We start from the raw sequence: 27,307 nt of genomic DNA on the forward strand, positions 1-27,307 counted from the left end.
GAGGAGAGTGAAAAAGCTGGCTTAAAACTCAGCATACAGAAAACGAAGATCATGGCATCCAGTCCCATCACTTCATGGGAAATAGATGGGGTTGCAGAGAGTCGGACACGACTGAGTGAGTAACACTTCATAGTGAGCGAGTGTGAGTGATTCCTTAGGGAGAGATGGACTGAAAGTCAGCTCAGTCCGTCCCTCCCTCTGCCCCCAGGCCCCTGGGGGACACAGACCCAGAGAAGAGCCAGTCACAGCCTCTGGCAGAGCTTCCGAGCTGAAAGGGAACCAGCTCCCAGTGGATGCAGAGGAAGCTCTAAGGAGATGCCAGTTTCCCGAACACGGTGACACCGAGCCGACACCCCAGGGACCCCCGACACCCCGCCACCCCCGACCAGAAGATGCAGGCAAGCCAAGTGGCCATCTAGCTCCCTGCTGCTAAAAGAGGAACCTTGGGAGGTCGATTAAACAAAAAAACTGAGGGTTCAGGCTTGAGAGGAAACATGGACTGTGTTACGACATTTCCTGTTCCCTGAGATGATGATCACGGCAGGCCGGTCACTCGGTGAGGACGAAGGCTCCGCTGATAAGAGATTATTTCTGCAGTCGCTGACCTGGGGGAGGCTCCATTTAAAGAGAGAAGGAGAGAGAGAGCGTGTTCGTGGGGAGGACCAGACTCAGGCTCTTTGTCACACCTGCCCCCCCATACATCCGGAAGGGCATTGCAGGCCTCCCCTCACCTAGGGAACCTGCTACCACGGCGTCCAGCACTGCCCACCTGCCGCGTACCCCGGGCAGGCAGGACAGCGGCTTCAAGGAGCCCCACATTCACACAGTTGGGTGAGAAAGATCCAGAAAGTTGACGGACCGGTAAGTGGACGGTTCCCCCATCTTATGGGGGCTTGCTCTGACCGATAGGATCCTCTGACCACAGTGGGTTTGTGATGGGACGGGAGATTGGAGTCGGGGAGAGATGGCCTCACCCTGGGGGAGGCTGGAGGAAGAAGCTATCGGGGTGAAAGTCACGCCACCCGAGCTTCGGGAAGGGAAGGGTGGACACTGGGCCTTCTGCATTTCTGACTGACGTGGCGGGCAGTCACAGGCTGGTGGGGTCCGATTCCTCTGTACGTCGTGTTATCTGCGTGCGTGCTTAGTCACTCAGGCATGTCCGACTCTTCGCAGCCCCTGGACTGTAGCCCCGCCAGGCTCCTCTGTCCATGGGACTCTCCAGGCAAGAAGACTGCAGTGGGTTGCCATGCCCTCCTCCAGGGAATCTTCCTGACCCAGGGATCGAACCTGGGTCTCCTGCCTTGACAGGTGGATTCTTTGCCGCTAGCGTCACCTGGGAAGCCTGCGCTATCTACCTGTAAAATATTTCCTTTGGGGGTGTCTTTAAGCTATGAAGTCCTCGACGGTTTTGTTCTCATGGGACAACACACACGGGACTGATTTCCACTCCCATCCCCTTCGGTCTCGCTGGGGACACAGACCCTCGGTGGGGACACAGCTCCCTCTGACCCGGCTCCTGGTGACACCCAGGGAGGGTATGGGGGGCGTCTCTCCCTCGGGAAGCACAGAAGTGAGATCACCTTCACTCCGTCCTCATGAAAGTTAACAGAAGTGGCGGGGGAACGTCAGCCTGTGCTCAGAAGCAAGCAGAGTTTTTTTCTTTAACCTCCTGACCGCGTGGCTTGTCCAATCTCAGATCGAACCCAGATTCTCTGCAGTGAGGGTACAGAGTCATCATTGCTGGACCACCGCCAGGTTCCCCCAGGAAGCCTTTCCATGCCTTGCACTGCAAAGCATCTGGGAGCCATCGGTAGCCAGTGGGGACGTTTAGGTTCCTTGGGTGGAGAAGCAAATGGCAAGCCACTCTGGTATTCTCACCTGGAAAATTCCCTGGACAGAGGAGCCCGGCGGGGCTACACTCCATGGAGGTGCAGAGAGTCGGACACGACTGAGCAACTAAGCAGAAGAGGTGAGGGTCTGGGACTTTGCTGGTGGCCAAGTGCCTAAGATTCCGCATTCCCAATGCAGGGGCGTGGGTTCTATTCCTGGTCAGGGGACTAGACCCCACGTGTGGCAACTAACACCCAGCTCAGCCAAATAAGGAAGGGAAGGAAGAAGGAAGGGAGGGAGGAAAGAAATGAGCCTTTGCAGCACAAATGGCCCAGGAGGCAGCTGAGTTCGTGGATGTGTTCAGGGAACAGGTGGCGGGTGAGGTGATGATGGTCAGAGGCGTTTCAGGGGACTTCCGCACACACGGAGATGAATTTGTCTCCAAAGGAGGTTGGCAGCCATCCCCCAGGAGAAGCTGAAATGCCGAGGGTCCTTGCACCCCGTGCGGTTGGTGGCCTCCTGGCTGCTATCAGCTCCTCCTGCAAAGCTGTGTGATTGTCAGGCAGCTCGTCTGCAGCTTCCCTCCTGATCACCTCTGTGCAACCAGCAAGGGCCTGCCCATCTCTTTGTGTTCATAGAGTCATGAAGAAATCAGAGGGGAAAAAAAAAATCTACTCAAATGCACAAAACCCAGCCCTGTAATCACCAAGCATAAAGAGAACCTCCATCAGAATATTCTAGGACTTCTTACAGACCTTTTTTTTTTTTTTTTCTTGCTACCCTGGTGAAAAGAGCAGTTTTCTCAAAGGGGAGGTAAGTGTTTAGGAGTCAGCTGATCTTCCTAAGGCATGCTTTTATCCCCTAGGTTGTTGCTGGGAGTGTTCCTACCTGCAGGGGCCTTTGTGAGCAAAAGAAAATGGAAGAAACAGGGTACCTGACTCAGGGACAGACAGTTGCCTCATGCCCCAAAGTGGATGCTGTGGACCCAGCATCCTCATCATACATCCCTTCTTTTCATTGGGGGTGTCACCTCCCCAGACCCTCCGTGACCACTTAGGAGAAAATCAGCTTAAAATAATATTGATTAGCCACTCCCAAGTATACCTCTCAGGAGCAGTAATGTGGACCAGCGGTAGTGGGCTGAGGGAAGGAAAAACAGGTTGGGTAGAGCCCAGAAAATGTTTCTTTAATCCCAGTTTGCTGAGACTTGTCATCATGAATATGTGGTAAATTTTTTGATGCTTTCGATAGAGTTTCAAACAGAATTTAAAAGGGAATTTCATGTTGATGTATGGCAGAAGCTAGCACAAAATTTTGCAAAGCAATTATCTTCCAGTAAAAAATTTTTAGAAAAATGGAATCTGATCTTGCCAGCTAACCCAGAGGTATACAAGGAGGATGGTAACCTCACACTGTGCTCTGATGGAATACTGCTGACCACATAGGGACATATGAACAAACCAAAAACCCTTTAGAGGGGTGGAAGAGTGAGGCCACCAGTGAACAGAAGAAGGGATATGTAATGAGAATGCAGGTCCCTGGCAGCCACTTTGGGATATGAGGCAACATTGTCTGGCCCCGGGCCAAGTGCCTTGGGCCTACCATTTTTCTCTACTCACAAAGGCTCCGGCAGCTAGGTTCTGATTCCCAACGACTGCCTGGAGGCTGTGCTAAGAAGGAAGTCCTCCTGCCTCGATTGGAATCCGTTTTCTGAACTGCTGTCTCCTGTTTGGAGGTTTAGGCCCAGCTTCAGACCTGCAGCATGGTGGTCCTGTTGGATTTCGTAAGCCTCCTGGTACTCCTGAACTCAGCATGCTCCATGGTCCTGGGTAAGTGCCAGCTAGTCTTCCAACGCTGGGGAGTCCGTGATGTGGTGAGGGCTGCCGCCCTCCTAACCCCTGAAAGGACAAAGTCTCTTGTGACCCGAGTACCTTCCCACCGCTGCTGGGTGAAGGGGATCTTCTTACAGATCATTCTAGAGGTGGATACCTTTCGCATTCAGCAGAGTCACGGACTCAAGGGTGAGGGCGAGGCCTACAGCTCCAGCCCCAGGTCCTAAACTCAGCTGGAATCTCAGATTTGCTGCCTGTATTAGGGCTGTGGGTGTTCAGTAGCTCAGTCGTGTCCAACTCTATGACCTTATGGACTGCAGTCTCCATGCGAGTTGCGAGGGGCCTCTCAGGATTCCTCTGCAGTCGCTGCCGGGGCCGAGGTCTTCATCTGGAGTTGAGGCCGGAACCTCAGGGTTCCTCTCCAGTGCTAACATGGATCTTGGGGTTCCTCTGGAGTTTCCACAGGGAAGTCAGGCCTCGACAGGCTTCCCTATCTTTCAGTATTTCCCAGAGTTTGCTCAAACTCATGTGCGTTGAGTCACTGATGCCATCCAACCATCTCAGCCTCTGCCGTCCCCTTCTCCTCCCGCCTTCAATCTTTCCCAGCATCAGGGTCTTTTCCAGTGACTCAGCTCTTCCCATCAGGTGGCCAAAGGATTGGAGTTTCAGCTTCAGCATCAGTCCTTCCAACGCACACCCAGGACTGATCCTTTAGGATGGACTGGTTGGATCTCCTTGCAGTCCAAGGGACTCTCAAGAGTCTTCTCCAACACCACAATTAGAAAGCATCGGTTCTTTGGCACTCAGCTTTCTTTATAGTCCAGCTCTCACATCCATACATGACTACCGGAAAAACCATAGCCTTGACTAGACGGACCTTTGTTGGCAAAGTGATGTCTCTGCTTTTAAACATGCTGTCTAGGTTGGTCATAACTTTTCTTCCAACGAGCAAGCATCTTTTCATTTCACTCCTGCAGTCACCGTCTGCTGTGATTTTGGTGCCCAAGAAAATAAAGTCTGTTACTGTTTCCATTTTTTCCCCCATCTATTTGCCATGAAGTGATGGGACCGGATGCCATGATCCTAGTTTTTTGAATGTTGAGTTTCAAGCCAGCTTTCCATCATTGAAAACGAAATTCCCTGAAAATCCCCTGGAAGCCTCTCTGTGAAGCGGGCAGAGAAAGAAAACAATCTTCTTCTTTTCAAGAACCAGAGCGGACTGTGCATTGCAGGCAGCTCACTAAAGAGGTCACACAGATGGAAAGATACCTCACCTCATGACAGAAGCAAGTCCAACACATTACCTGATGTGAGGCGCTCCGGTGCTTTGGCCGTCTGATGCAAAGAGCCGACTCATTGGGGAAAAAAAAAAACAAAACTCTGAAACTGGGAAAGATTGAGGACAGCAGGAGAAGGGGATGACAGAGGACGAGATGGTTGGATGGCATCACCGACTCGATGCACATGAGTCTGAGCAAGCTCCAGGAGTTTGTGATGGACAGGGAGGCCTGGCGTGCTGCAGTGCGTGGGGTCACAAAGAGCTGGACACGACTGAGCGACTCAACAAGAACCCTTTACCTTCAGTGGGTTTGCCATTTGGAGCTAGGTTCTGGCTATAGCTGGGTTCTCTCCTACTAGGAAACTGGGGAGGTGGGCGCACCTTTCTCCCAGGGTCACATCTGGCCAGAGGTCTTATTTAGACAGTTAAAAGATTTATATGCATTCGAAAAGGTCAAGCAGAGAAAAGACGAGAGAAGGTGAGGTGGGTGGTGAGAATGTCTTCATTCAGGGCAGGCTTGTCCTGACAGGTGGTATCTGTCCAGCACCACCAGTCACCTTCACTCCAGTCCCCAGCTCAAAGGGGACTCTCCCGGGACAGCACACCACCACCCCCAGACACACACACAACTCACCTGTCCCCTCCTCCATCCTGAATGCCCAGAAAGGGGAAGCCGCTCAGTTAAACCAACACGTCACGCCCTGCCTTTGCATCTGTGCTGACAACATGGACGGTCCGGCTCCTACACATCCTCTCCAACAGCTACCAGCTGGTCCTTCAAATTATTACCATAGGTAGCCATCACTGTAGCACTGCTTCTCAAGCGGCACTAAAAGAACCCGCCTGTCGGTGCAGGAGACGTTAGACGCTTGGGTTCCATTCCTGGGTGGGGAAGAAACCCCCTGGAGGAGGGCATGGCAACCCACTCCGGTATTCCCGCCTGGAGAATCCCATGCACAGAGGAGCCTTGCAGGCTACAGTCCAAGGGTTCGCAGAGTCAGACACGACTGATCTCATGAGGATAATGAGGCACTTCACCAAACTTTGGATTTGCGTCCCCCTGATCATTTTGTATAGAGAAGGCAAAAAACACATATCACTAGCTTGTCTCTTCCTGCCACTTAAGAGAGAGAGAGAAAATGTCTGATGCCTGCAGCCTATTTCCTCCATTTGGAAACCCCTGGCCTTCCTGCCTGTTATCCTCTCAATATTATATACATATATTGTATTTTAATATACTGTTATATTTACAGTTATATCTACTTATATATAAATATATGTATTACATGTTTGTGTTATAATTCTATTATATAATATATTTAGCATAATAATATAATCTATGTTATATAATATATTTACTAGATAATATTGGAGAAGGAAATGGCAACCCACTCTAGTATTCTTGCCTGGAGAATCCCATGGATGGAGAAGCTTGGTGGGCTACAGTCCACGGGTCGCAGAGTCGGACATGACTGAGCGACTTCGCTTTCACTTTACTTATATATAAATATATGTATTATATATTTGTGTTCTAATTATCTTTATTGTATAATATATTCAACATAATAATATACATTATAATATATTCATATAATATATTTGTATGTTGGTGGTGACTTAGTCACTAAGTGATGTCTGACTCTTTGCAACCCCATGGACTGTAGCCCACCAGGCTCCTCTGTCCCTGGGATTCTCCAGGCAAGGATACTGGGGTGGGTTGCCATGCCCTCCTCCGGGGATCTTTCCGACCCATGTGCTCACGGCCCACATCCTGTGGGTCTGTCTGCTCCTTGTCAATCTTGAATTTCCCTGTAAAATGCCTCACTCTTTAACATTTTTTGGCTGGGAGGAAAACACGTTTCCTCCATCTTCTTAGGTTCAGTGATGAGGGTCTGCAGATGAAGTGAACAGAAGCCAGATTACCAGGAGAAAAAGCATCCTGGTTATCCACTTTCTCTCTTTTTTTTTGCCCACTCGGCATATGGCACCTTAGTTCCCCCACCAGGAAGCGAGCGCACAGCCCCGCTGCACTTAACCATGCAGTCTTGACCGTGGGTCACCAGGGAAATCCCAACATTCCTAATTGTTACATAAACGAGGCTTCGCAGAAAAGACATAAAGTGATCAGACTAGGGAGTTTGTGTGGCTTTTTAACAAAAGGTAATAACTTACAGAAACGTGAGGAGACAAAGAAAGTGGGATTTGGGTTTCTGGGGCTGAAAGATTGTGGGGAAATGATTCAGAAATGTGTCAGGAAACTAGTGGAAGATGAAGGTTGTTTTAAGTTCCTTAAGTTAAACTTCCTTCAACTTGCTTAAGTTCCTTGCGGTGAGGACTCTCGGCTTTCACAGCTGCGTTCAGTCCCTGGTGAAGGATCTGAAATCTCACAAGCTGCAACTGTGCGGTGTAAGAAAGAAAAAAGTTATTTTATGAGGTCACCTTGAAGCTGCTTCCCCATCTCAGTTGGTAAGCTCAGCCTCCTCAGTCCGATATGGACACGATAGGATGTGTAGGCCAGCTTCACAAGCGGTGCTGAAAGAACCCGCCTGTCGGTGCAGGAGACGTTAGACGCTTGGGTTCCATTCCTGGGTGGGGAAGAAACCCCCTGGAGGAGGGCATGGCAACCCACTCCGGTATTCCCGCCTGGGGAATCCCATGGACAGAGGAGCCTTGCAGGCTACAGTCCAAGGGTTCGCAGAGTCGGACACGACTGATCTCATGAGGATAATGGGGCGCTTCACCAAACTTTGGATTTGGGTCTGTCTGATCATTCACGATGCCCACCATCTTTCACGCGCTCTTGAGTGTCCCTGCATAAGAAAGAAAGAAAGTGAAGTCGCTCAGTCGTATCCGACTCTCTGCGACCCCGTGGACTGCAGCCTGCACCAGGCTCCTCTGTCCATGGGATTTTCTAGGCAAGAGTCCTGGAGGGGGTTGCCATTTCCTTCTCCAGGGAATCTTCCCGACCCAGGGATCGAACCCAGGTCTCCCGCGTTGTAGACAGACGCTTTACCTCTGAGCCACCAGGGAAGTCCCTACACTGTTTACGTTAAAGCAACTCGCTTCGGTATTTCCCCGGTGCTTCGGTGGCTTAGGTCTCCTCCTTCTTCCAATGCAGAGGGTGTGGGTTCAATCCCTGGTTGCGGAGCTAAGACCCCCCCGCCCCACGTGCCCCGTGGCCAAAGAGCCACACGTGAAATACAAGCAGTGTGGTAACAGATTCGATAAAAGACAGGGAGAGAAATGGTCCACTTCAGAATAAAGTAGCTAATCCCAGAGAGAGGCAAGTACTGTGTGGTGTCCCTTAAATGTGGCATCTAAAAAATACCAATAACTAGTGAGCGTAACAGAAAAGAAGCCTCCTCCCAGGTGTAGCAGACAGATTAGTGGTTCCCGGTGTGGAGATGGAAGTGGGGGCTGGGCAGGATAGGGCAGGGATTCGTAAGAGCCAGGAGGTCAAACTATTAGGCATAAAATAAGACATGAGGATGGATTGTAAAGCGCAGGGAATATGTCCCATGTTTTATAGTAACTGTAAATGAATCACAAGCTTTAAAAGTGGTGAATCGCTACATTGTACTTACGTCGTAACATATTGAAAGGTTGTTGCTGAACCACGAAAAGACGCAGGGATTCTTGGCCTCCGGAGAAGAATTCAGTCCAAGGCTGGAGACGAGGCTTGATCGCTCAGAGCTTCTGTGTAATACGGTTTTATTAAGGTGTAAAAGAGAGAGAGAAAGCTTCTGACAGAGGCATCAGAAGGGGGCAGAAAGAGTACCCCCTGCTGGTCTTTAGCTGGATGGGACGTAGTTACTGCTGCTGCTGCTGCTGCTGAGTCGCTTCAGTCGTGTCCGACTCTATGCGACCCCATAGACAGCAGCCCACCAGGCTCCCTTGTCCCTGGGATGCTCCACACTAGCAGTCTGCTAATTAAAGGAAGGGAATGTCTCAACACTCGGAGAGTGGCATCAGGCCCCTCACCCACAAGATGCATTGTGAGATAAGCTTGGCACCAGCTGAGCCATCCCGGCCGTAAAGCGGCTGACGTGAATCTTGAAGAAAGGCAGATTCCCATTCAAACGTACAGTTTCATTAACATAGATGAAGAGAACAGTAGCTGAGTCTAACAGACTGGCTTGTCAAGTCAGTTCTGAGCCATTAGGCGGAACGGACCTGAAGACAGAGGCTGGGATAAATGGATAGCGCATGAACATGCCGTAAGGCAAACATTTCCATAAGGAAAATGCGATGGTTAGCTCAAGGCTTGAGAAAAGGCAAGTTCAGGTGGAACCAGGTGTCATTCTGGCAACACAGTATTTTAGGATAAACCTCTTTTTAAATTTCTATAGAGAAGGGGAAAAAAATATATCACCAGCTTGTCTCCTCCTGCCGCTTAAGAGAGATAAAAATGTCTGATGCCTGCAGCCTATTTCCTCCATTCTGAAACCCCTGGCCTTCCTGCCTGTTACCCTCTCAATATTATATACATATATTGTATTTTAATATACTGTTATATTTATAGTTATATCTACTTATATATAAATATATGTATTATATATTTGTGTTATAATTCTATTATATAATATATTTAACATAATAATATACAATCTATGTTATATAATATATTTACTATATAATATTGGAGAAGGAAATGGCAACCCACTCTAGTATTCTTGCCTGGAGAATCCCATGGACGGAGAAGCTTGGTGGGCTACAGTCCACGGGTGGCAAAGAGTCAGACACGACTGAGCGACTTCACTTTTACTTTACTTATATATAAATATATGTATTATATATTTGTGTTATAATTATATTTATTGTATAAAATATTCAACATAATAATATACAATATGTTGTATGATATAGGAAATAGAATAATATATAATACATAAATATAAAGAGATATATATTTATATATTACAATATAAACATAATCCTATACATTTGTTTATACATTGTAATATAGTCATATAATATATTTGTATGTTGGTGGTGATTTAGTCGCTAAGTGATGTCTGACTCTTTGCGACTGCATGGACTGTAGCCCGCCAGGCTCCTCTGTGCCCGGGATGCTCCAGGCAAGGATACTGGGGTGGGTTGCCATGCCCTCCTCTGGGGATCTTCCCCACCCAGGGACAGAATCTGCGTCTCCTGCGCAGCAGGCAGGTTCTTTACCGTCTGAACTACCAGGGAAACCCTGATTCTCCCTAACTGTCTTTTTTTGTTCTGTTTTTAATTACGGCAGGAGAGATGGAATCTCCTATTGTAAACCTGACTCTAGATCCAAGGAAAAGAATATTAAGCTGGAATTCCCGGAGAACCGTGACTCAGCAAACATGTACGATAGCCACACCTCTTGACCCGGACACCAGCCAAGAGCCGCAGGTGGGTGCTTACGGCCCACGTCCTGTGGGTCTGTCTGCTCCTTCTCAGTCTTGAATTTCCCTGTAAAATGCCTCACTCTTTAACATTTTTGGCTGGGAGGAAAACACATTTCCTCCATCTTCTTAGGTTCAGTGATGAGGGTCTGCAGATGAAGTGAACAGAAGCCAGATTACCAGGAGAAAAAGCATCCTGGTTATCCACTTTCTCTCTTTTTTTTTGCCCACTCGGCATATGGCACCTTAGTTCTCCCACCAGGAAGCGAGCGCACAGCCCCCCTGCACTTAACCATGGAGTCTTGACCATGGGTCACCAGGGAAATCCCAACATTTCTAATTGTTACATAAACGAGGCTTCACAGAAAAGACGTGAAGCGATCAGACTAGGGAGTTTGTGTGGCTTTTTAACAAAAGGTAATAACTTACAGAAACGTGAGGAGACGAAGAAAATGGGATTTGGGTTTCTGGGGCTGAAAGATTGTGGGGAAATGATTCAGAAATGTGTCAGGAAACTAGTGAAAGATGAAGGTTGTTTTAAGTTCCTTAAGTTAAACTTCCTTCAACTTGCTTAAGTTCCCTGCGGTGAGGACTCTTGGCTTTCTCTGCTGTGTTCAGTCTCTGGTGAAGGATCTAAAATCTCACAAGCTGCAACAGCCCAGCGTAAGAAAGAAGAAACGTATTTTATGAGGTCACCTTGAAGCCGCTTCCCCATCTCAGTTGGTAAAGCTCAGCCTCCTCAGTCCGATATGGACACGATAGGATGTGTAGGCCAGCTTCACAGGGGGAATCTATGCCTGCTTTTATGAGATAGCAAGTGGTTCTGCATTTCTGGATTCTTAACTGCCTTTAGCTCTGAAGAGTCTTTATGCCAAAGTGGCATGTTTGGGGGATCCCCCAAAGCATTAATTTGAAAAGATTCATGCACCCCAGTCTTCGCAACAGCACTGTCCCCGAGAGTGAGGACACAAACACAACCTAGGTGTCCACTGACCGATGAATGGATAAAGCTGTGGTACTATATACAGTGCAATATCACTCAGCCGTGAACGAGAACAAAGAGCCGCCGTTTGCAGCTACGTGGGTGGACCTGGAGGGTATGAGGCGGCGTGAAACACGTCAGGCAAAGACAAATATTAGGTGATATCATTTGTTCGTGAAATCTAAAACGGACCTCGGACTGGTGAACATAGCGAAACAGAAGGAGACGCACAGCTGCAGAGCCTGAAGTAGAGGTGACCCTGGGGAGAGGGAGGTGGGAAGGGGAAGAGACAGGGACCAAGAGCAACGAACCGCTACGATTCAGTAAGCTCCCGGGATATGAGGCAACACACGGCAAGGACCCAACGCTATACTGTAACGAGAAACGGAGCGCGTGCACGCGTGCCAAGCCGCTTCAGCCTTAGTCAAGTCTTGGCGACCCCGTGGACTGCAGCCCCGCCAGGCTCCTCTGTCCATGCCATTCTCCAGGCAAGAAGCCTGGAGTGGGGTGCCCTTTCCCCCTCCAGGGGAGCTTCCCGACCCAGGGATGGAACCCATGCCTCTTGCATTGGCAAGCAGACTCTTTACCACACAGCGCCACCTGGGAACCCCCGGGATGTGATTTTATAACCTTTAAAAATTGCGCACCGCACTGTCGTATGGCTGAAGCTAATCTCACACGGTCCGTTAACTGTACGGCGGTAAAAAGGACAGGGGTCCTCGTGGGGGTGCCCCACCCGACCCCGAGTGGCTGGAACTGCCGCGGGGTTGAATCCGATCGCAGGGAGCCCACACCACAGGCTGCACGCTTATTCTTGCTTCTGCACCCTTGCAGGTCGGAAACAATGACACCTACTTCTGCTCGTTTCCCAACGCCGTCCTGCACAGGGGCGCCACGCTGACCGTGAACGCCACCTCTGAGGGCCAGGAGTTCTCAGAAGAGCTGGCCTTTAACAACTCAGGTGACGTCTCCCTGGCCGCTGGGCACCTTTCTGACGGTGCCCAGTGTCCCTGTGGTCGGCGGGGTGCTGGTGATGACTCGGCCGGTGGTGAGGATCTGGCTGTCTTGTCTTCCCAGGCAAGGAGGGCTCCGGAGCCCAGAACCTCTCGTGCGTCATCTACAACATCCGACTCATGAACTGCAGCTGGACGCGGGGCCCGGCCGCCCCTGCAGACGTGCGGTATCAGCTGTACACGTGGACCTCTCTGTAAGCCTGGCTAGGGTCCTGATGCTGAATGCTGGGGAGCCACGGGCTTGTCCCAAGGACCAGGGACTCTCTGGGGTCCTGATGCTGAACGATGAGTGAGCCGAGGGCTCCCCCATGGTGCAGGGACTCACAGGGTCCTGATGCTGAATGCTGGGAGAGCTGAGGGCTCGCCCATGGAGCAGGGACTCACAGGGTTCCTGATGCTGAATGCTGGGTGAGCCGCGGGCTTGTCCCACGGAGCAGGGACTCACAGGGTTCCTGATGCTGAACTCTAAATGAGCTGTGGGCTCCCTATGGAGCAGGGACTCATAGGGTCCTGATGCCGAATGCTGGGTGAGTCGAAGGCCCCCTATGGAGCAGGGACTCACAGGGTCCTGATGCTGAGTGCTGGGTGAGCCACGGGCTTGTCCCATGGACCAGGGACTCTCTGGGGTCCTGATGCTGAACGATGAGTGAGCCGAGAGCTCCCCCATGGAGCAGGGACTCACAGGGTCCTGATGCTGAGTGCTGGGTGAGCCATGGGTTTGTCCCATGGAGCAGGGACTCACAGGGTTTCTGATGCTGAACTCTGAATGAGCCATGGGCCCCCTATGGAGCAGGGACTCCCTGGGGTCCTGATGCTGAGTGATGGGTGAGCCGCGGGCTTGTCCCATGGTCTAGGGATTCACAGGGTCCTGATGCTGAATGCTGGGAGAGCCGAGGGCTCCCCCATGGAGCAGGGACTCACAGGGTCCTGATGCTGAGTGCTGGGTGAGACATGGGCTGCCCCCCATGGAGCAGGGACTCACAGGGTCCTGATGCTGAATGCTGGGAGAGCTGAGGGCTCCCCCATGGAGCAGGGACTCACAGGGTCCTGATGCTGAGTGCTGGGAGAGCTGAGGGCTCCCCCATGGAGCAGGGACTCACAGGGTCCTGATAGTGAATGCTGGGTGAGCCGTGGGCTGGGCCATAGTCTGAGGCCTCACTGGAGCTTTGCTATGCTTCGTTACTCAATCGTGTCCAACTGTTTTGGACCCCTCGGTTTGTAGCCCGCCCAGGCTCCTCTGTCCATGGGATTCTCCAGGTGGGAATCCTGGAGGGGGTCGCCATGCCCTCCTCCTGGGGATCTGATGCTAAACGCTGAGCCCGTCCCATAGTCCAGAGATGTTTCTTCTGAGACTGGAGGACGTTGATCTACAAGGTCCAAACATCCAGAGAGAAAACCTCCCATCTCCCTTTCTTCTCCATGCTGCTCATTGCTCCACGTTGTGAAGCCCCCTGTGGTCCGAGAGTGTCAGGAAATTAGCAATTTTGTATCGTTTTTTAACAATTGAAGTATAGTTGAAACTGAAGCACAATAGTTTCAAGTAGACAGCGTGCCCACACACACAGACACAGCATGTATATATATGTGTGTGAGCTTCCCAGGTGGCGCCCGTGGTAAAGAACCCTCCAGCCAATGCAGGCAGGTTTGATCCCTGGGTCGGGAAGATCCCCTGGAGGAGGGCATGGCAACCCACTCCAGTGTTCCTGCCTGGAGAATCCTATAGACAGAGGCGCCTGGCGGGCTGCAGTCCACGGGGCTCAGAGAGTCAGACACGGCCGAGCCACTGAACGAGAGCAACCCCAGGGGGATGCACACTGCTCAGCTGCTCCTTGACGTCTTTCTTGGACGCCACAGGCATGGAAACGTGTCCGAGTGCAGCCACTACATCCTCGACTCGGCCGGGACGCGTGTGGGCTGCCATTTCGACGAGCTCGGCGAAGGCCACACCACGGACGATTACTTCTTCCTGGTGAACGGGACCAGCAGCAACACGGACATCCCGTTTTTGGATTTTCCTAGCGTGAACGGCCCTAGGCTGGGTAAGGGTGAATCGCTCCCCTTGTATTCCTCGGCTCCTCTGCCAGCGGTCCGCTTCATGGAGTCTGCATTTGTCCCCAGGCTCTGGAGGCCGTGCGTTGCGTCCCAGACTGGCCTCAGCAGGATCTAGATTAGGGGTGAAAGACCCTGATGCTGAGAAAGATTGAGGGCGGGAGGAGAAGGGGATGACAGAGGAGGAGATGCTTGGATGGCATCAGCGACTCGATGGACATGAGTTTAAGCAAACTGTGGGAGACGGTGATGGACAGGGAGGCCTGGCGAGCTGCAGTCCACGGGGTCGCCAAGAGTCGGACACGACTGAGCGACTGAACAACAAGCAGAGACGCAGAGAGGGAGACAGGGGGTCGTAACCCTCCCTTGGGGTGGGATGTGCATGCTTGCGTCGCACGTGAACAAGTTGGACTGACGGACGCAGCGTTGGAAAGGAATTCCTCTCCGGTTAGGGGACCTAATGTCCTTCTGGAGAACTCTCCAACGTCACAGAGTCTGGTTCCGGACAGACCCTCCGCTGGGTTGGCCGGTGTGTCTTCCTTCAGTTGGGCCCGTGGGTGACTTCAGGCGAGTGTGTGTTTCGTCGCTCAGTCGTGTCCAGCGCCTTGCGGTGTGCAAACTGCGTGGAGGTGTGGAAGTGTCTCAAAAAACCAAAAAATGGAACTAACGTGTGACCCAGCAGTTCCACTCCTGGCTACATATCTTAGAACAATAAAACACCAAAAACACAAAGCTGAAAATACGAGTTCAGAAAGATAACACGCACCCCAAATGTTCAGAGCAGCGTGGTTGACGATTGCCAAGACAAGGAAGCCATCTAAAATGCTCATTACCTGGTGAATCGAGAAAGAGGACACAGGACATACACACAGTGACATACTGTGCTAACTTGCCTCAGTCGCTGAGACCTCATGGGCTGCAGCCCGCCAGGCGCCTCTGTCCATGGGATTCTCCAGGCAGGAACACTGGGGTGGGTTGCCATGCCCTCCTCCAGGGGATCTTCCCGACCCAGGGATGGAACCCCAGTCTCCTGGATTGGCAGGTGGATTTTTTTTACCACTGAGCCCCCCTGGGAAGCCCAAGTGGCTCCAAGACTTGACACCAAGTCTGGCCGCTTGGGTGGTCCATGTAGATGCTGGCTGAGTCTGCTTCCCGCTTGGAGGGTGTCCCGGAAAAAAGGCGAGGGATGTGCCCAGAGAACATTCTCCTAATGGCAGCCCACTCCGCTGTTCTTGCCTGGAGAATCTCCATGGACAAAGGAGCCTGGTGGGGCTGTAGTCCATGGGGTCACAAAGGGTCGGACCCTACTGAAGCGACTTAGCTCACTTGGCAGCGTCTCTGCCTGGGGCTCCAGCGAGTCTGCAAGGCAGAGGCAGGGAGCCCCGCCAGCAGCGGACAAGCCCAGGATGCGCGCTCAGCCGACCTGAGGTTTTGCTTCCTCAAGACGCACGGTTTGTCCGGGTTTTATGCAACGACACGGGGATGGGACCAGGTTAGCGGGGGGTGTCCTTCCGCTGCCTGGCACCCGCTCGACTCCTGCGGGTTAGGGTTTGTAACCCTGTTTCCTGATTGGGTCTCTTCTCAGAAAAGTATAACCCGCCGGCGAACCTCACCGTCAAGGACAACGTATCGCATTACGTGATTCGCTGGGATGCCCCCGCGATGAGATACAGCCTGTCCAACAGCGTCTTGTGTTACGCGCTGGACATCCAGAAGATGGTGAGGACGTGACCCTCCGTGGAGAAACTCGGACTGCGTCTCCTCTGCTCCTCTCGCTTTGGGGTCCACCCCCGCCACACGCACACACTCGCGCGCCCCTCTTTGCCTCACGAGTCTCTTCTCTGCTTACTGTCTCTTTGTCCTAAAACTGCCTCTCATTCCTCTTAAAATGTTTAGATTTCTTTCATTTTTGGCCGCGCTGAGCCTTTGTCGAAGCACGTGGACCTCTTTCTCTAGTTGCAGACAGCGGAGGCTGCTCGCTAGGGTCAGTAGTTTCAGAGCACGGGCTTACTTGCTGCACGACACGCGGGATCTTCCTGGGCCAGGGATCGAACCCACGCCTCCTGCATCGGCAGGCCGAGCGTTAACCACGGACCCCCAGCCCCACCGCAGGGAAGTCCGTCCGCATTCATTTTTGCTGACGTTCACTTACAAACTGGTTTTTTTTGTTTTTGTTTTTTTCTGTCGTAAATGTTCTTGGTGGTGTACCTAGGAAAGCGGTTTGCGTCGACCGAGGTCATACAGATGGTGCTTGTGTTTGAGTCTCAGGGGTTTCGTGGTTCTAGCGGTTCCATTTAGGGCTTTCATCTGCCTCTGCTGTCTGCCTCTCTCCACCCCAAGGGAGGCAAGCTCCCTTAGAGCAGGGGCCCCGACAAAAAGAAAATCAATCAACATTCATTCATTCCCGTACAGAGCTCACATACTGAAAGGTAGCAGCCTTCCTTCCCAAGTGGAGACGAAAGGCAAGAACAGGAGAGAAAACCTTCTCTGGGGGGAAAAAAGTGTTGCTTCTTTTTCTTTTTGGCTACACATCTTTTGTGGTCTTTGTTCCCGACCAGGGATAGGACCCCTGCCCTCAGCGGTGAAAACACATAGAGTCCTAACCGCCAGATCGCCAGGGTTGCTGTTGTCCAGCCGATCGTAGGGTCAGGAAGACCCCCTGGAGAACTGCATGGCACAGAGGAGCCTGGTGGGCTGCAGTCCACGGGGTCACAAAGAGTCAGGCACGACGGAGGGGTGAACACAACAGGAACTGTGGTAAAGAATCCACCTGCCAGAATACAGGAGACGTGTGTTCCATCCCTGGGTGGGGAAGATCCCCTGGAGAAGGAAACGGCAACCCACTCCAGTACTCGTGCCTGGAGAGACCCATGGGTTAGGTGACTCAGACGATAAAGAATCTGCCTGCAATGCAGGAGACCCAGCTTCAATCCCTGGGTCAGGAAGATCCCCTGGAGAAGGAAACGGCAACCCACTCCAGTATTCTTGCCTGGAGAGTCCCATGGACAGAGGAGCCTGGAGGGCTACAGTCCACGGGGTCCCACAGAGTCAGACATATGAGCAACTGAGCACTCACTCCCAGAAGCTTTTTGCTTTCAGCTTGATAAGAGAAACTCTGAGAAGCCTCTTTTAAATCGCTGCATCTGTGGAAACGCGATTATCTCCAGCTTAAACTAATCGTCAAAGCACTCCTGGGATTCCCAGGGGGTTCTCGTGTTTGCAGACAAAACCGAAAGGCCAGGCGCTTAGCATCTCTCCTTTGCTCTCTCTTTACAGGGCAGCTTTTCCAAGAGAGAACCCGTAAGTATGCCTTCCTTTCTCTGCTGCAGCCGTGGTTGCGTCACAGATGCTGAGTCCCTCCCTCGGCGGGCAGGGCGCTCAGCTCAGCCTCGGATCCCTGTATGCCCCCATTTAGGGGTCACCAGGCTCTGGTGACTGATGGAGAATTTGCGGTCTCCCAGATGCCTCTGACTCAGCTCAGGCAGCCTGGTGTCACCCTCCTCGTGGACGGAATAACATCACGGTGCCGAACGGGCCTCCTTGCACCTTCTGAGCCACACACTGTAGTGAGCTGAAAGGGTCCCTGCAGAAGTCAGGTCCACCGAGAACCGCACAGCAGGACTTTATTCAGAAACAGGGTCTCTGCAGCTGTGATGGAGTGAAGGGTCTGAGATAAGGTCCTCCTGGATGGGGGTGGCCCTAAACCCAGGGACAGGGTCCTTTTAAGACACAGAAGAGGAGAGACACGGACGCAGAGGAGAAGCCACGTGGAGACGGAGGCGGAGACCAGATGGAGGCGGCCACCAGCCCAGGGACGGATGCCTGGAGCCCCTGGAAGCTGGAAGAAGCGGGGAGGACCCTCCCCTGGAGACTCTGGACAGAGTCCAGCCCCAGATCTTTGGGGCCACTGGGCACCCCCAGGCCCCACCCCGCTTTCCTCCCTGACCACCCAGCCTCTCCAGACTTGCAGGTCCCAAGAGAGCCCCAGGGAGTGTCCAGGGACTGCCATGCTCTGACCCCCAGCGGTAGGAAAAGGACAGTCCAGCGTCTGAGTGTGGGAGAGGCGTCCATGGGCTCAGAGCCGGGCTGCGCCCTGCACGCTCCTGCCCTACCCTGAGTCGTGTGTGTAGAATCCTTTCGCTTTTTTTTCTTTCAACAATTTTTTTGAAGCATTTTTATTTTATTTATTTATCTTGGCTGTACCATGAGGCACGTGGGATCTTAGTTCCCAGGCCAAGAATCAAACCTGCACCCCAGAAGTGGAAGTGCAGTCGTAACGACTGGACCCCCCCGGGAAGTCCCCCCTCTGTGTAGACTCAGAATATCTGCAAGCCCACAGCCCAAGGGCACGGGGACTCTGCAGGAGGCCCGGACGCAGACAGACAGCTGTACTTGCTCAGTCGTGTCCAACTCTTTCAGACCCCACGGACTGCAGCCCACCAGGCACCTCTGTCCTCTGTTATCTCCCAGAGTTGGCTCAGGTTCATGTCCATCGAGTCAGTGATGCCATCCAACCATCTCATCCTCTGTCATCCCCTTCTCCTCCCACCTTTAATCTTTCCCAGCATCAGGGTCTTTTCCGATGAGTCAGCTCTTCACATCAGGTGGCCAAAGTACTGGAGCTTCAGCTTTAGCATCATTCCTTCCAAAGAACACCCAGGGCTGATCCCCTTTAGAATGGACTGGTTGGACCTCCTTGCAGTCCAAGGCACTCTCAAGAGTCTTCTGCAACACCACAGTTCAAAAGCATCAGTTCTTGGGTGCTCAACTTTCTTCACAGTCCAACTCTCACATCCATACACGACCACAGGGAAAACCATAGGCTTGACTAGACGGGCCTTTTGTTGGCAACGTGATGTCTCCGCTTTTTAATTCGCTGTGTAGGTTTGTGAGAGCTTTTCTCCCAGGGAGTAAGCGTCTTTTATTTCATGGCTGCAGTCACCGTCTGCAGTGACTTTGGAGCCCAAGAAAGTAAAGTCTGACACTGTCTCCATTTTCTACGCACCCGTTTGCCATAAAGTGATGGGAGCCCCGGGATGCGAGACGGCAAAGCCCCTTCGGGCCACCACCGTGGGCTGGGAGGGAGGGACCAGAGGCGGCGGGTCCGCTGTGCCCCCAGCGCACCCCCTCCGCCTTCTCTGTGTTTCCAGTCTGGTTATCTGTGGCCGTTACAGCGTCCTCTTCTCTTTCAAAGGTTTTCCTAAGCAGACAATATAAAAATGAGTACAGACTGCCCAGCTCTGACGTGAGGGGAGAGCACACCGTCCGCATGAGGGTGCAACACGTGCGGTTTCAAATCTGGAGTGAGTGGAGCTCCGCGCGCTGTTTCGGTGAGTCTCCCGGAAACACCCGGAGATGCTGACATGTGCCTGCTGGAGGACAGGAATGACCTTTCCTTTGAATCTTGCAGTCCGATCCTCCTTTTTTTTTTTTTTTTAACAGTTTCTCTTTTATTTCAAACCAGTTCACCTTCATTTTTGTTGTTCAGTTGCTCATAGACACTTCTTTCTCTCACCCTTGAGATTTCACAATTACGCATTCATTCCTTTGGCTACGCAGTGCAGAGCTGAACGTTAATATCCGCTGACGAGGAAGGCATTGTGCAGTCTTCATTGTGCCTTCGTGGAAAAGTAATTGGTGGATCATCTTTCAGAGTGGCAAGGGGGGAGGTGGGGAGATTTGTTGTTTAGCTCCCCAGTTGTGCCTGACTCTTTGCGACCCCATGCACTGCGGGACACCAGGCTTCCCTGTCCTTCACCATCTCCCAGAGCTCGCTCAAACCCATGTCCATTGAGTCGGTGATGCCATCCAACCACCTCATCCTCTGTCGTCCCCTTCTCCTCCTGCCCTCAATCTTTCTCAGCATCAGGGTCTTTTCCAGTGAGTCAGTTCTTTGCATCAGGTGGCCAAAGGGTTGGAGCTTCAGCTTCAGCATCCGTCCTTCCAGTGAACACTCAGAGTTGATTTCCTCTAGGATGGACTGGTTGGGGACAGTGACATACGGTGGGGTATGGTGGGTGCGGGATCCTTCTCAAATCCCTGGGGTCCCTCTGTGTGGAAGTTCCCCCCTCCTCCTCTCCAGCCCTGCTTCTGCCCCCACGTCTCCCGCCCTGTCGTCCGATACCAGGGGTGGGCAGCCAGGGCCCGTGTGTGCCAACCGGAGCGCCCAGTCACTCCTGACCCTCTGCTTGTCTGCCCACCAGGTGTCCCAGAGAAGAATTTCTTGGTGGCCTCGATCGGGCTGGCGGTGGGGGCCGCGGTTTTGTTTGGCATGGCCCTGATGTTCCTGTGTAAAAGGTAAGACAGACACAAACCCCCCAGATAAACTCAAAAGCGGCAGGTCAGAACCCACACACAAAAGGGCCCATGCGTGTCACTGCAGACCCACGGAGTGGCCAGAATCCCAGACTCGGAATGCAGCGTGGAGGCTGCTCTGGGCGGAGGCGTTGGGAACACGGAGTGGCTGTTATTAAGGGGCCCGTGTTTCGACATTGGTCTGTCGTGGGGCCGAGTCACGGCACGATTTAATTTTCCTGTGTTCCTAGGCATTGAGTGGTTAGTGCCAAATGCACTCTTCATTTTGTGCCTGAAGGCACAAAAGCCTCTTTTAAAAGAGGCTTCCAAGAGAGAGGTGAGGCCCGGGGTCTCTGCAGATAACACAAACCTGTGCGGAAGATGGGTCCCGAGCACGTGGCTGGGCAAAGCGAGCGCCCCAGTTAGGGGGCAGACCCTGGCGTCACAGTCCAAAAATGCCTCCCAGGGGACCCTGCAGGCTCAACCGGGAAGGTGGTGGAGGCCGGCTACGACCGCAGCCGCCACACGGGGGCGGCAGCGAGCTGCTCGCCCATTTCCAAGCCCCAGTTTCTCAAAGGCGGGAGAAGGGGGCGACAGAGGATGAGAGGGTTGGATGGCATCACCGACTCCATGAACATGAGTCTGAGCAACCTCCGGGAGATGGTGACGGACAGGGCGGCCTGGCGCGCTGCAGTCCATGGGGTCGCGAAGAGTCGGTCACGACTGAGCGACTGGACTGAAGTGCGGACCGCAGGGCTGGACTCTGGTCCCGGGGAGGCCCGGGCCGTGCGCCGTCAACTGCAGCTGCAGACGCAGGCCCTGACCCCTTTCCTGGCTGCCTCCTCGCACCTGCGCGGGCGTAGTGACAGCCAGGGGCTTCCCCCCTGCAGTGTCCGCAGAAAGGCTGCCCATAGGGGACCCCAGGCAGGGGGCCGCTGCGGGCGCGCGGAGGGCAGTTGAGGGCGTTTTCGTATCCACGCTGGGTGTGTCTGGAACGTTTCTTTCACAAGGACCACAATCAGTGATGGGGTGTCTCGGGGCTCTCGTCTAGAAGGCATTCTGTGAGGGCACACGGGGCTTCCCAGGAGGCCCTAGTGTGAAGAACCTACCCGCCACGGTAAGAGCTGTAGGGTCGATCCCGGGGCGGGGAAGATCCCCTGGAGAAGAGCGTGGCAACCCACTCCAGTATCCCTGCCTGTAGAGTCCCGTGAACAGAGCAGCCTGTTGGGCTACAGTCCACGGGGTTGCAGAGAGTCGGATATGACTGAGCGACTTAGGGCGCGCACACGCACGCACACACGCACGCGCACACACACGCGCACGCGCACGCGCACGCGGACAGGGGGCGTCCTGGCGCTGTGTGTATGGCATCCAGGAGGCTTTGGGGCCTGGAGGGGGGCCACTTCAGGGTGCTCAGAGGGGCTCGGGTCCCTGGAGGGTCTTGAGGTCACATGCTCGCGAGTTTCCGCAGACAGGCTGGAGGAGTGGCTGGCGCCGGTCCCGAGGCTGCTCTGGCTGCAGCTTGGGGCCTGGGGTCAGGGCTGCTCGCTCGCGGGGGCAGGGTCTCCTGTCTCAGCTGTCTGTCCTCGCGGCCCGCCCCGCAGTCGGGGCTGAGGCGGGCAGCTCCGTCAGGCGGTGAGCGGTCCCCAGGACGCCCGGCCTCCCTGCCCAGACCCACGGGGCGCCCCTAGCACCGACCCGCCAGCTCGGGACGGGGGCCAGGGCCAGCCACGCGGGCTCCTGGTCCTCGCCGCGCCCCGGGCGAGGAGGGAGAGCTCCTCGGGCAGCGCCGTCCGCCCCGGCCCGCGTTCACCCCTGAGGCCGGCCGCGCCACACGCAGAGCCGGCCTCGCCACGGGGCCGGGGGCCCTCGGACAGGACCGCGCCCCTCGCAGCTCTGAGGCTGGGCCGCAAGCGTCTCTCGTCTCTTCCCGCCAGGCTCTCGCTGAAGAAGAAGCTCTTTCCGCCCATCCCGCGGGTGAAGCAGGAACTCGCCGGCTCATTCCTGGCCAGCCTGGAGGTGAGCGAGGCCGCCTCCCGGGCGCCGCCTGGGCGGGGAGACTGGCGCTCGGAGACGCGGGGGGCGCGGGTGTGCCGGGTGTTGAAGGCCGGCTTGGGGCACTCAGTGGGCAGGGCAGGGGGAGGGGAGGGGCGTGGAGGGGCCTAGGGGAGGAGGGGCCTGGGGGGAGGGGCCTAGGGCAGGGGAGGGGCCTAGGGCGGGGAGGGCGTGGAGGGGACTGTGGAGGGGAGGGACCTAGGGGAGGGGAGAGGCCTAGGGGAAGGGAGGGGCCTAGGGCAGGGGAGGGGCCTAGGGCGGGGAGGGCGTGGAGGGGAGTGTGGAGGGGAGGGACCTAGGGGAGGGGAGGGGCCTAGGGCGGGGGAGGGGCCTAGGGCGGGGAGGGCGTGGAGGGGACTGTGGAGGGGAGGGACCTAGGGGAGGGGAGAGGCCTAGGGGAAGGGAGGGGCCTAGGGCAGGGGAGGGGCCTAGAGCCGGGTAGGGGCCTAGGGCAGGGAAGAAGTGTGGAGGGGCGGGGCCTTGGGCAAGGGAGGGGAATGGAGGGGACGGGAGGGGCCGAGGGGAGGGGAGGATCTTAGGGCTGGGGAGGTAGCTAGGGCAGGGGAGGGGCTGAGGGCGTGGAGGGGAGTGTGGAGGGGAGGGGCCTAGGGGAGGAGGGGCCTGGGGGAGGGGCCTAGGGCAGGGAAGAAGTGTGGAGGGGCGGGGCCTTGGGCAAGGGAGGGGAATGGAGGGGACGGGAGGGGCCGAGGGGAGGGGAGGATCTTAGGGCTGGGGAGGTAGCTAGGGCAGGGGAGGGGCCGAGGGCGTGGAGGGGAGTGTGGAGGTGAGAGACCTAGGGGAGGGGAGAGGCCTAGGGGAGGGGAGGGGCCTAGGGCATGGAAGGGATGTGGAGGGGAGGGGCGTGAAGGGGAGGGTTGGGACAGGACGGGAGGGGGGTGCAGGGCAGGGCTGAGGGCTCATGCGGAGGAGGGGACACGGGTGTCCAGCTGCCCGCACCCACAGCTGCTTCTGCAGCGAAGTAGAGAAAGCGACACAAGGCGACTTATCTCCACGTGGGAAACTGCGGAGCTTGGGTTTTGTCCCTTTCTGGGGTCGCTCACCTTGGGATCTTCCAGGAGTGGCATCTGCAAAGACCGCATTTCCGATCCAAGCACCTGTGTGCGCTCCTGGGTGGATGCTGAATTTTGGCAGGAGGGCGCCCGTGTGACCCACAAGCTCCCGCCCATCCCCGACCCCGTGGTGGCTGGAGGCAGGGACCCTCCCGGGAACAGCTCTGCGCCCCTGACTTCGTCTCCCCATCCGCCACACGTGCCTCCATCCCCGTGAGAAAGCAGAGATGCCCCTAAACCACGACCTGTGTTCTGAGCCCAAAGCCACTTCCCCAGGAAGCCCCCTCCCCGGCTTCCAGCGCCCCTGGGTTTCTTCAGTGGAGCCCGTTGACTCCAGAACAGTTCTGCGTTTCTCCATCTGTGCCTGAGGGTGGTTCACTGTGCTTAGCGCTGTTGAGATAAAGAGATAAAACCACAGACTGTCAACGATCTGAACCTTCCAGAGGTCCCACACTGACCTCTCCCCTCTGCCCTGCACATGCGTGCATACGTACTAGGTCGCTTCAGTCATGTCCAACTCTGTGCGACCCTGTGAAACACAGCCGGCCAGGCTCCTCTGTCCATGGGATTCTCCAGGCAAGGATACTGGAGTGGGTTACCATGCCCTCCTCCAGGGGGTCTTCCCCACCCAGGGATCGAGTCCAGGTCTCCGGCAGTGAAAGGCGGGTTCTTTACCACTAGCACCACCTGGGAAACGTCCTGCCCTGCACAGGCGAATCCCAGGTCCTTCAAATGTGTGGTCCTGCATGTGAGACTCAGTGGCTTCACCTCAAGGGTCCTTATTTCCTGGAGGGTGGAGTTGTGAACTTCCCACCCCCAGCCCTGACTCTCAGCCTTAGGCCAGCCGGGATCACCCACTACCTAAACTGGGGAGTGGGGCTCCCCACATTTTCAGTCAGCCACCCACCTGGCTCCCCAGGCCACTGATCCCTCTGGTCACCTCTGTACTTGGGGTCTAGACACACCAACTTGGTGGGGCTGTGGCATCCACCAGAGGTCACGCCAAGACAGGGGAGGGTCTGTTCAAAGTCGGGAACTGTCTCTCTGTGATTCCCCGGGAGATGGCAAAGACCCATCCCTCTACCTGGATCGCAGTCATCTCCGAGATGATTGCACCCATGATGTGTTCATTCTTTATTAAAAAAAAAAAAGTATTATTGAGATTTCACTCACATGTCGTAGAATCCACCCATTAAAGTAACAGTTTGGGGCGTTTAGCAAGTTCCCAACATTGTGCAGCCATCAGCTGTGTCTAGGTCCAGAACATGCTCAATCATTGCCCCCAAGGACACTCTGTCTACATCACCAGTCACTTCTCCCCTGCGTGCCACAGTCCCTTGCAGCCACAAACCCACTTGCTGTCTCCATGGACTCGCCTGTTCCGGATGTTTCCTTTCAGTGGAGCCACGTGCCATGCAGCCTTCTGTGTCTCCTTCTCTCACTGAGCAGCGTCTGTTCACGGTCCATCCACACTGTAGCCTGTGTCAGAACTTCTCCCCCTTTCATGGTTGTGTAACGTTCCACTGTGTGGGTGGCCCCCATGCTATTTACTGACCCATCCATCCATCCATCATCCATCCATCATCCATCATCCATCATCCATCCATTCATCCATCATCCATCCATCATCCATCCATCATCCATCATCCATCCACCCATTCATCATCTATCCATCATCCATCATCCATCATCCACCCATCATCCATCCATCATCCATCCATCATCCATCCATTCATCAATCATCCATCCATCATCTATCCATCATCTATCATCCATCCATCCATTCATCATCCATCCATCATCCATCATCCATCATCCATCCATCATCCATCCATCCACCCATCATCCATCCATCATCCATCATCCATCCACCCATTCATCATCTATCCATCATCCATCATCCATCATCCATCCATCATCCATCCATCCACCCATCATCCATCCATCATCCATCATCCATCCACCCATTCATCATCTATCCATCATCCATCATCCATCATCCACCCATCATCCATCCATCATCCATCCATCATCCATCATCCATCCATCATCTATCCATCATCCATCATCCATCCATCATCCATCCATTCCATCATCCATTCCATCCATCATCCATCATCCATCATCCATCCATCATCCATCCATCCACCCATCATCCATCCATCATCCATCCATCCATCCATCCATCCATCCATCATCCATCATCCATCCATCCACTCATCATCCATCCATCATCCATCATCCATCATCCATCATCCATCATCCATCTCATCATCCCATCCCATCATCCCATCCATCATCCCATCATCCATCATCCATCCATCATCCATCCATCCATTCATCATCCATCCATCATCCATCCATCCACCCATCATCCATCCATCCATCCATCCATCCATCCATCATCCATCATCCATCCATCCACTCATCATCCATCCATCATCCATCATCCATCATCCATCATCCATCATCCATCCATCATCCACCCATCATCCACCCATCATCCATCATCCATCCATCATCCATCCATCATCCATCATCCATCCATCATCCATCCATCCATTCATCATCCATCCATCATCCATCATCCATCATCCATCCATCATCCATCCATCCATCCATCCATCCATCCATCCATCATCCATCATCCATCCATCCACTCATCATCCATCCATCATCCATCATCCATCATCCACCCATCATCCATCCATCATCCATCATCCATCCATCATCCATCCATCCACTCATCATCCATCCATCATCCATCATCCATCCATCATCCATCCATCCATCCACCCATCATTCATCCATCATCCATCCTCCATCCTCCATCCATCATCCATCCATCCTCCGTCCATCCATCCATCCGTCCACCCACCATCCATCATCCATCTGTGGATACACGGGCCCTTTCCACCTTCTGGCCGTCATGAGTACCACTGATTGGGAGCACCAGGAACTCCAGAGTGTGGCCTCACCTGTGCGCCGTGTCCTTTCTTCTAGGAGACAGCCTCGTGTGGAGGCCCCCCGCCGTCAGCCTCCCAGGACCCCGAGGACATCTTCATCGTGGAGGAGACCCTGTTGTTGGCGAGTAAACCAGCAAAGACGGGAGGTCCAGCCCCAACCCCCAACCCTTACGTAAACATCCCTTCTAGGGGTCCTCTCCTCAACCACTGAGAGGACTCTGATTCGACTGGCCCGCCGCCTGCTGCCCAATCCCACTGCCTCAGCCTCTGCTACGTCGTCCCCACTTCCCCGCCCGCTGGCCACCGCAGCACACCACCTTTCCCAGCTGTGGGAGGCACTGGCCACCAGCCCCGTCGCCCAGATGTGCCCCGCTAGGTGGCTGAGGATATTGGCAGAGTCCGGCTCACACTCTGGTCCAAGTTGTCCCTGTGAAGATGGGCACCAAACTTGCCCGTAACAGCACAGACTTGGGGATGAAGAAATAACGGGATGTCCGGTCTCCATGGGTTCAGGAAGATGCCCGGGAGGAAGGCACGGCAGCCCACTCCAGGATTCTTG

At 54.1% G+C, this 27,307-nt stretch overlaps 1 protein-coding gene across 6 annotated transcripts; it reads left to right on the forward strand.

Moving 5' to 3' along the window:
• On the forward strand, nucleotides 1-27,025 carry LOC102174924 (granulocyte-macrophage colony-stimulating factor receptor subunit alpha). 6 transcript variants are annotated; one of them, XM_018045118.1, is made up of 14 exons: nucleotides 1-115; nucleotides 209-861; nucleotides 2,623-2,643; nucleotides 3,566-3,659; nucleotides 10,187-10,326; nucleotides 12,136-12,262; nucleotides 12,379-12,508; nucleotides 14,169-14,353; nucleotides 15,949-16,082; nucleotides 17,640-17,663; nucleotides 19,558-19,693; nucleotides 20,567-20,660; nucleotides 22,595-22,676; nucleotides 26,786-27,025. In XM_018045118.1, exons 4-14 carry the CDS (start codon nucleotides 3,593-3,595, stop codon nucleotides 26,957-26,959), a joined length of 1,293 nt encoding a protein of 430 aa, XP_017900607.1. In that variant the 5' UTR covers nucleotides 1-115; nucleotides 209-861; nucleotides 2,623-2,643; nucleotides 3,566-3,592; the 3' UTR covers nucleotides 26,960-27,025. The 6 variants fall into 6 exon arrangements, with proteins under 6 accessions (XP_017900607.1, XP_017900605.1, XP_017900602.1 ...); XM_018045116.1 differs by having other exon boundaries at nucleotides 2,628-2,643; XM_018045113.1 differs by lacking the exon at nucleotides 2,623-2,643.
• The last annotated feature ends 282 nt before the right edge of the window (nucleotides 27,026-27,307 follow it).

The sequence above is a fragment of the Capra hircus genome, unplaced genomic scaffold, assembly GCF_001704415.2.
Source record: "Capra hircus breed San Clemente unplaced genomic scaffold, ASM170441v1, whole genome shotgun sequence".
Lineage (NCBI taxonomy): Eukaryota > Metazoa > Chordata > Mammalia > Artiodactyla > Bovidae > Capra > Capra hircus.